This window comes from Pseudorasbora parva, chromosome 8 (genome assembly GCF_024679245.1).
Source record: "Pseudorasbora parva isolate DD20220531a chromosome 8, ASM2467924v1, whole genome shotgun sequence".
Taxonomy (NCBI): Eukaryota; Metazoa; Chordata; class Actinopteri; order Cypriniformes; family Gobionidae; genus Pseudorasbora; species Pseudorasbora parva.
Window position 1 is genome coordinate 43,619,611 of NC_090179.1, and position 10,466 is coordinate 43,630,076.

General features: G+C 42.4%; 1 protein-coding gene across 1 annotated transcript; it reads left to right on the forward strand.

Moving 5' to 3' along the window:
- Positions 1-1,672: 1,672 nt before the first annotated feature.
- fzd4 (frizzled class receptor 4) lies at positions 1,673-8,133 on the forward strand. The gene is made up of 2 exons (XM_067451367.1): positions 1,673-2,191; positions 6,517-8,133. Exons 1-2 carry the CDS (start codon positions 1,955-1,957, stop codon positions 7,849-7,851), a joined length of 1,572 nt encoding a protein of 523 aa, XP_067307468.1. The 5' UTR covers positions 1,673-1,954; the 3' UTR covers positions 7,852-8,133.
- Positions 8,134-10,466: the final 2,333 nt, after the last annotated feature.

Here is a 10,466-nt window from a genome sequence, read left to right on the forward strand (position 1 = left end):
ATAGTGTTTCACACGTCCACTGACTCTCATTTAAAGTCATTATGGCTTCATTACAGTCGACACTAATGTCTCTGAGCAGACTATTGTGTTGCGCGCCCTGCATACTGTGCATTATGTTTGTCATTCCACAATGATCTTGATCACCGAGAATATTCACGGATAATCAAGCAGGCTGACTGAAGGGTGCTGGGATTGTTGAAGCACAATCTATCGGCTCATTACCATTTTAATAGCTGCTCCACGGATACCAGCCTCCCTGTCTCTTCTTTCCCAGTTTGTCGTTTAAAAACTGCTAATTACCGCTGACCTCCGGCCGTCCGGGTCACGGGAGGGGGTTGGGAGTGGGCCGGGGGTTTTATTCTGATAGTTAGTGACCAGTGAGGCGAAACAGAGGGAGGAGACGCATCAATCTAATGCTTGTAATCTGGGTTCAGACCCCAAATCTCTGTTTCTTCACACGGATCGCTTTAATCAGTTTGGATCCCTGCTGCACACAACTCAATAACTATCTTTATCGAGATAGTGGAAATACCTGGGGCCAGCTGCATTAAGACTCTATACTAGGAGGAAAGGAAGAAGGAAAAATAGATGATTAACTTTTAAGTCTAGTCTAAGATTAGTGTTGCAAGCATGAAAAACATCAGAGCAAAACAACAAACATGCATTTTTATCAATACTATAAAACAAACATTGGAGATTAAAAGGCGCAATATGTAAGATTTTTGGATTAAAATATCCACACACACACAAGTAATGGTTTTTATACTGTACAAACCGTATTTTCTATCCCCTTACACTGCCCCTAAACCTGCTCATCACAGGAAACATTCTGCATTTTTACTTAAAAAATAAAAAAAATAAAAATAAAACTCATCCTGTATGATTTATAAGCATTTTGAAAAGTGAGGACATGGGTAATGTCCTCATATTTTCACTCTCTCCTTGTTCTATGTCTTGTTCATTTACTTACTATGTCATACCCATGTCACACATTTTTGTCCTCGTGTCACAAAAACATGCCCACACACACACACACACACACACACACACACACACACACACACGAACAATCCCAAATATTTCCAAGATTGTTTAAATCCAGAGAAATAAGCAATATTAACCAGGACACGGACCATATCTGTGCGCCGCCTATCAATCACATCATACCCTCAGTTACGCTTTTGTTTGAATAAGCGACCTCTATCAGCAAAATATTACATATTGTGCCTTTAACTTAAATGGATTATAAATGTAATGAAATTGTGAGTAAGACTTACTTTGTATAGCATTTTTAACGATAGTAAATGTACATTTAAAAATCGCATAAAACTTTGTTTCATAATTTTTAAATTAATATTTGTATACTAGTGATGGGCATTGCATCAGATTTAAAAGTTAAACAAAATTTGAAAGAGTTCAATCAAGTTATTGCGGATTACCCTAGCAATAAATTATAAAAGAAAACTAAATACTAAGTTTATATTTAGAGGACATAAACTAAAAATAGGGTGTAGTTTAAGTGATTTAAATGAAGAAATGATCTCCGTTTTATTGTGTGTTGTTATTGTGGCCACTCCAGGCCCCGCCCACATTCTCGAGCGGACGCTCTGATTGGCTGACGCGCGTCCTGGGGCAGCTGTCCCGTCTCCGTCTAGACCTCAACCGGGCAGAACCCGCGCGACTGCGCCACGGACACATCGGAGCACAGAAGCCACGGACGAGAGCGATACGGATTGTTACTTGTAGACAGGGCTGTTGGGAAGCTCGCGAGGTTTATTGCGGAGCGGGACTAACGGGACACGGTGTCGTTTCACACTTAAACGGACTCGCTCCCTCCCTCTCTGCTCTGGCACGAGACTGTGAGAAAGTTTTGGCCAAGCGCGTCTGAACTCCGGTAAGCTCGTACTGGAATTCCGCGCTCCCGTGATTCGCAGGGATTTTATCCGATATCGTCATGGCTCGGTTCGGGTTCGGGCTCGCGCTGCTGGTGCTCGTTTTGGGGCTCGCGCACGCGTTCGGGGACGAGGAGGAGATGACCTGCGACCCGATCCGCATCTCCATGTGTCAGGATTTGGGATACAATGTGACCAAGATGCCGAACTTGGTTGGAAACGTGCTACAGTCCGACGCCGAGCTCCAACTGACCACATTCACACCGTTAATACAGTACGGCTGCTCGAGCCAGCTGAAGGTGAGAGTTTACAACACACACACACACACACACACACACACACACACACACACACACACACACACACGTTTGTTTTTGTGAAGTGTGGGGACATTCCATAGGCGTAATGGTTTTTATACTGTACAAATCGTATTTTCTATCCCCCTACACTGCCATACCCCTAAAACTACCCATCACACACACACACACACACACACACACACACACACACACACACACACACACACACCGCCCCTAAACCTACCCATCACAGGAAACATTCTGCATTTTTACTTTCTAAATAAACTCCTCCTGTGTGATTTATAAGCCTTTTGTAAAGTGGGGACATGGGTAATGTCCTCATATTTCACCCTCTCCTGTAATACCTGTGTCATACCCATGGCATTATACACATTTGTGTCCTGATATTTCACAAACACACACACACACACACACACACACACACACACACACACACACACACACACACACACACACACACACACACACACACACACACACCTTTCTTTAGACTGTATTCGATTTCCAAATCTTGGCATGGCATGAAAGCAACAACATAATTGAGTGACAACAACAACAATTATTATTATTAAATTATTATAAAATTTTCAGAAACTATAAAAAAAACTACTTGTGAATGATACAATTGTAATATTATTGTTATTAATTATATTACTGTGATAAAGGAAGGATTAAAAACAATGGTTTAAAATAATAATCACTTATACAGGTATTTTTATAATCAAAAATGTATTTAAATTAAATTATTATTATTAGTAGTATTACAAAGGAAAGAGTCAACTGATTACAGTTTATTATAATAATTACTTTATAATACAATATACTTATGACATTTATAAAATAATAATTACTATTATTATGTTGCAGTAATTATGATTGCTATTAATCATATTAATGTGAGTTGTTTTAAACAATTTACAATATAATTAGTATTATAGATAATATGTTAATAAAAATAATTATATAAAATGAATATTTATAATTACAGTGCTAATAATGTTTATAAACAATAATGTAAAGTAGTCATGCCAAAGTTTTCAAGTGGAATTTTAGTAGCATTTGCACGCACACACACCAAGACCGTAGCCATCTACACACACACGCACACGACTGTTGCCATCTACACACACCAAGACCGTAGCCATCTACACACACACGCACACGACTGTTGCCATCTACACACACCAAGACTGTAGCCATCTACACACACACGCACACGACCGTAGCCATCTACACACACACGCACACGACCGTAGCCATCTACACACACCAAGACTGTAGCCATCTACTCACACACGCACACGACTGTTGCCATCTACACACACCAAGACTGTAGCCATCTACACACACACGCACACGACCGTAGCCATCTACACACACACGCACACGACCGTAGCCATCTACACACACCAAGACTGTAGCCATCTACTCACACACGCACACGACTGTTGCCATCTACACACACCAAGACTGTAGCCATCTACACACACACGCACACGACCGTAGCCATCTACACACACACGCACACGACCGTAGCCATCTACACACACCAAGACTGTAGCCATCTACTCACACGCACACGACTGTTGCCATCTACACACACCAAGACTGTAGCCATCTACACACACACGCACACGACCGTAGCCATCTACACACACACGCACACGACCGTAGCCATCTACACACACACGACTGTAGCCGTCTACACACACCAAGACTGTAGCCATCTACACACACGCACACGACTGTAGCCATCTACACACACACGACTGTAGCCATCTACACACACCAAGACTGTAGCCATCTACACACACCAAGACTGTAGCCATCTACACACACACACACGACTGTAGCCATCTACACACACGCACACACACCTGTAGCCATCTACACACACAAAACCGTAGTCATCTACACACAGACTCACTTCTAAACCTACCCATCACACACACACACTCTATACTCTATACACATATAAGCTATACTCTACACACACTGTGTGTTTGTCTCATTATTCTTCAGACGACCAAATTCCAGGAATTGTCCTCATGAATGCCGTAAAACTCTTTAAAAGGGACTTGTGCTGGTATACATGAGCAAAAGGTGTTCAGAAACTGCACAATAATGTCCTCACATAATTATATACTATAAGGAGCTTTCTGTGAGTGTATAAAGTGTATTAAGTATAACTCTTAAGTTGATTAATTTGAGGGCAGTATGAAGTCTGCAGGATGTCTTCGTGTGTGTGTGTGTGTGTGTGTGTGTGTGTGTGTGTGTGTGTGTGTGTGTGTGTGTGTGTGTGTGTGTTGAAGACAGAGGCAGTTGTTGTTTTATTGATTCAGCGCAGAGAGAAAACCTCCCACTTGGATTCCCATGTGCGTTTGCTGGACAATCTCGTGATTAAAGCTGCTTTAGATGCTACTCGGTTATCACAAACATCTCAAAGCGAGAGCGCTTCAGTGCATGTGACCGCAGTGAAAGTCCCAACACAAAAATACATTTCCCGCCAGAAATACGTGCATCCTAAGGCCCTTTCACACCGGCCGCGATTTTAACGTGCGAATAATTTGCACGACGGTTGTATTTTTTTGATCAGCTGTGTGCGTAATGAGTGCTTCCACCCCGAACACAAATGTGCTGCAGCGCAAAAACATTTTTTTTTTTTGTTCCAACGTCGATTTTTATTTACTCTAGCTGCGACAGAAATGGCTTCAACCAATCACATACAAGGAAACAAAGGTGACGAAATGTCCAATTGACGTCACAAGCTATTCCCTCAACATTAACCTTTGCCAGGTATGGCGTTTCTCATGAGATTACAGCTGTAGTTCTAGTTAAAGCTGTACAGATGCAGCTGTGTTTACCCACTGTATGCTACAGACAGCAATAACTTAACCTTTTGAGTTATATATTGTAGATTTTTTTCTAAACCTTGTGTTGTCTAAACCTTGTGACTGTAGAAAGTGAATGTGTTGCCATCAGTACGTCTGTGGCACTTAAATGTTTGCATTGTGACTCAACTGGAAACATCTGCTCTGGATCGATTGGTTCCTGAAGTGTGTGTTAGTCTCGTCAGATGCGCTGCTAACGTTACCGTCTCTAGAGGAGCTCCTCAAATTGCCCTTTCGAAAGTAAGAGCAGAACCGGCCATGATTAAGTTTTAGCTCCTGTACAAGATTAGCATACTCCCCTTCAGACTCTCTGTTCTTTAAGACTGGGTGCACCAAAACCTTCTTTTCGGTCTTTTAAATAAAATGAAAAGCTCGTCTTTACTGAATGAGGAAGTGTCCCTGTTTTCTCGGCTATCGCCGCGAATGTTTTGGAGCTCTGAAATGTTGCAAATTCGTGCCGCGGCTGATGTGAATGGTTTTGACGCGAAATATTCGCTTTTTCGTTACGCGTCCGGTGTGAAAGGGCCTTTAGGGTGCGTTCACACTTGTAGTTCGGTTAGTTTAGTTCGGACCCAAAAACAAAACATATAGTCCTGGTCCGCTTAGCGTTCACACTGGCATTTTTAACAGCGACCCTAAAGTTACCGAACCAAAGGCACAGGGAGACGCTCACAACCTGATTGGTCGGCTTATATGACGTAGGAGCTGCTTACCGAACACTCAAAACAACGCTGTGTGCGGATTAAACGCCATCATTTTATGAGTGTACATGTGGCATTATTTTTACCCGCTGAGAACTCATGAAGAGCTCATAAAGTGTTCAAAACATTCAAAACAGCCGCAGGATTTCCTCCGTTGTGCAGAAAAGTGACGGCGGTTCCGTCGTCTGTACCGGCTAATGGGCAACACAGATCCTCTGATGAGAAGAACCAGGTTTGCTTTTTGTGCGTTTCTTCTAGCATTTTCGAAACCTGCTCGTCGGACCAAATATTGATGAGGCACTTCCTCGTTGCTCCACGTTTGCCCTCTAACATACGTTACTCATTTTGGATACACCAATCTTTCCGCGTCGTCAAATCAGCTGACTATGCGTCTCATCTTATGACATCACGTCCTGTTTTTGGTCCGTCTACATGTCTTCGGTCCGTGTTGCGTTCATATATCAGTCGAACCGCACCAGAGTTTGTTTGGAGGCGGACCGAGAGCCATCTTTATAGCGCTCTCGGTCCGCTTGTTTGGTTCGGATGGCAGCGTTCACATGTGTTCAAATGAGCCGCACTAAACGAGCAATCGCAGCAGGGTTCGTTTTAATCCAACCAAACATGACAAGTGTGAACATGAAACAACTAAGACATGAAAATTTGAAAAACTGATTTGTTTGCGCACCAGCTAATTCTCTCCCCTTTTTTTCAGTTCTTCCTGTGCTCCGTCTACGTTCCCATGTGCACGGAGAAGGTCCCCATCCCGATCGGCCCGTGCGGAAGCATGTGCATGTCCGTTAAGAGGAAGTGTCTTCCGGTCCTGCAGGAGTTTGGCTTTGTGTGGCCGGAGCTCCTGAACTGCAGCCTTTTCCCGCCTACAAACGATCAGAACCACATGTGCATGGAGGGCCCGGGCGACGAGGACCAGCCTTTGCACGCTGTGCGGCCGCTGACCCCGCACGAAGAGGAGTGTAAGGCGTTGGGAGAGGGATCGGAGAAGTACACCTGGGTCAAGCGGAGCGGGAGCTGCTCTCTGCAATGCGGATACGACACAGGACTTTACCAGAGGCAGGCTAAAGTCTTCACGGATGTTTGGATGGCGGTGTGGGCGGTTCTCTGCTTCATCTCCACCACTTTCACCGTGCTGACTTTCTTGGTCGACTCCTCGAGGTTCTCGTACCCAGAGCGACCTATTATTTTCCTCAGCATGTGCTGCAACATTTACAGCGTGGCCTTCATCGTGCGTCTCACTGTGGGACGCGAGCGCATCTCCTGCGATCTGGAAGAGGGGACCATACCCGTGCTGGTGCAAGAGGGCCTGAAAAACACAGGCTGCGCTATTGTGTTCCTCCTCACGTATTTCTTCGGCATGGCGAGCTCGATCTGGTGGGTGATTTTGACGCTCACATGGTTCCTTGCGGCCGGGTTGAAATGGGGACACGAGGCCATTGAAATGCACAGCTCGTACTTCCACATCGCGGCTTGGGCCATTCCCGCCGTTAAGACCATCGTCATCCTCATAATGCGGCTGGTGGACGCCGACGACCTTTCTGGGATGTGCTACGTGGGGAACCAGGATTTGGATGCGCTCACGGGGTTCGTGGTGGCTCCGCTTTTTACATACCTAGTGATTGGGACGCTGTTTATCGCCGCCGGACTGGTGGCACTGTTTAAGATTCGGTCTAATTTGCAAAAGGACGGGACGAAGACGGACAAGCTGGAGCGGCTGATGGTTAAAATCGGGGTGTTTTCCGTGCTCTACACGGTTCCGGCCACTTGTGTTATCGCATGCTACTTCTACGAAATTTCAAATTGGACTGACTTTCGTCAGTCAGCGCGGGATTCGTACATGGCGGCGGAGATGCTGCGGATCTTCATGTCTCTTCTGGTGGGAATCACGTCGGGAATGTGGGTTTGGTCCGCCAAGACCCTTCACACGTGGCAGCGATGTTCCCTCCGACTCGTGCACACTGGGCGAAACAATCGCGTCAAACGGACCGCCAACGGCTGGGTCAAACCGGGCAAAGGCAACGAGACCGTCGTGTGAACGTCTCCCACGGATCCTCTCGTCATGTAGCACTATCGTTCGTTCACTTTACGCAAAAATGTTCTTAAAGGGTTAGTTCACCCAAAAATGAAATGTCATTAACTCCTCCCCCTAATGTCGTTCCTCACCCGTAAGACCTCCGTTCATCTTCACACACAGTTTAAGATATTTTATATTTAGTCCGAGAGCGTATGCAAGTGTATGCACACTATACTGTCCATGTCCAGAAAGGGAATAAAAACATCATCACAGTAGTCCATATGAGACATCAGTGGGTTAATTAGAGTCTCTTGAAGCATCGGAAATACATTTGGGTCCAAAAATAACAAAAACTACGACTTTATTTAGCATTGTCTTCCCTCCCGTGTCAAACTGCTGAAATCCCGTGACTGAATATAAAATATCTTAAACTGTGTGTGAAGATGAACGGAGGTCTTACGGGTGTGGAACGACATTAGGGTGAGAAGTTAATGACAGACATTTCATTTTTGGGTGAACTAACCCTTTAAGATGATCTTACACTGGACGGTCCTGGTGCAGCAGTTGTTTTTCCGTGTAAATATGCACTACTACGCCTAACGTCAAACTCTCACTGAAGTGCCTTCGTTTGTGCGGACGAGCTACTCGACCCGACCTGGTGCTGGATTCTGGGAAACGTAGTTCTTTTGCTCCTCAGTGCCGTTTACCTCGCCTGTTCCTCTTCTCCTGTGACAGAACGCACACCAAAAAAAAAAAAAAAAAAAGAGTTCTTCCTCAGTATTTTTGGCTTGTTTTCCCATATACAAATATCTGATCATTTTTAAATCAAGTTACATTTCCTTGAGAAGAAGAGAAAAGACTTGAGATATTTTTATCCATGCTTAAAACAACAAATATCTGCCAACAACTGTATGCAAAAAAAGTTGCTGCCTAAAATTTAAGTACAAGCAACTTGGATGTTTAAGTAATTTCAACTTAAAGTACATTAAAATTAGTTGAATTTTGTTTTACTTTGTAAGAATAAAATTGAGAATTGCTTATTTTGATGAGTTAAAGCAATGTTAAGCATATGTTGAGCACATATATATATTTTACAGTGAATGGGGTACGAAAAATAAACTAAATTTAAACATAATAATCATTTCTGACCCCACTTGTTTTAAGCATAAAGTCACTTAATTTTGATATTTTCTTGCAGTAAAAAATACCAGTCATTTTGGTTCTCAAGTAAATGCATCTTAATTTAAGCCCTTATGTTATGTCTTGGACGTTTTCGTCCGCGTCTGTTGAGTCTTAATTTGGCCATAACTTTCTCTGTGTTTCAGCAAATGAATGATTTTTGGTGATAAATCTTATTTTGACACATATGTTTGGAAAATGCTTTGAAAATGTTCAAAAACTCAACAAAACACTGGGCAAATTCACTAGGTTTTCATTATGTCCGGGATGAAAACATCCACTAAATTAAACTGCTGTAATGGATCAGATCAATATATATTTTTTTTTTTTCTCTTTTTTTTTTTTGCATGAATATATTAGTTGATTAAGTCCTGATCAAAACCACTAAATGTTTAAAAAAAACAAAAAAAACAGGATTTTTATTCTTTAATTGACAATGATTTTGACACAAAATTGACTATTTTCAATATAAAAAGTGATTGTGGACTGGATATTTTGTGTACATTTTATCAGTCTCAGACTTGTCAAAGATTAGTACCAACATTGGCTTTGATGCATTGTTAGTTTTGGTGCAGCATCATATTTTAATGTTTTACTCCTCGTGGCTGTTTTTGTCCCATTGACTTCCATTGTAGTTTTAATTCGCAAAGCCATGACACCATATACTCATGCATTCTTGACTGTTTTCTCTGTTGGGAAGAGGTAAAATGTGTAATTTTTACTGTTGATCACCAGGTGGCACCATTAACCCTTTAGATAGGCCTGTGCCAAGTCCACAATCACTTTTCATATTGAAAATAAGTCATTGTGTGTGCTTTTCCCCCCAAATCAGTGACATAATTTATGAACTTGGCAATTAAAGAGTAAAAATCCTGGATTTTTTTTTATCAGGACTGAGGTTGATTAACAGATTTTTGCAACAATTTTTATGTATTTATCTGAAGCAGTTTAATTTAGTGGATGTTTTCATCCCGAACATAACGAAAGGCTAGTGAATTTGAACAATACACAAGGGTTAAGACAAAAATACTGATTTAAAAGATCTCTTTTCTTGAATGTGGTGTTGGAAAGGAGGTTTTTTCTTGCGAAATATCAAAGCAGAAAATGTGTAGTCGGTGCTGCTGCCATTTTGCTGTTTTAAATGACATCTTGCACAACGTCACAATGATCAAACATGTTTCAGAGTTGGCGTTACTACAGATCAGAAACTCTTATTTCAACAAAACATGAACGCTTTATAAATTATTGCTCAGAGATTTCTACAGTCGACCTTCAATATGTAGTTACTGTTTATTTTTGATATGACAAAGCTATGGGACTTTTGACACACACATTCACTCTGAATATAAAGACACGTGACAATCACTGACCGTGCCGTACGGGCCTCCCCGTAGGGTCGATGAATGTACTGACCGATGATGATCAACTCTTATTTTTCACACAAACATTATAAAAGT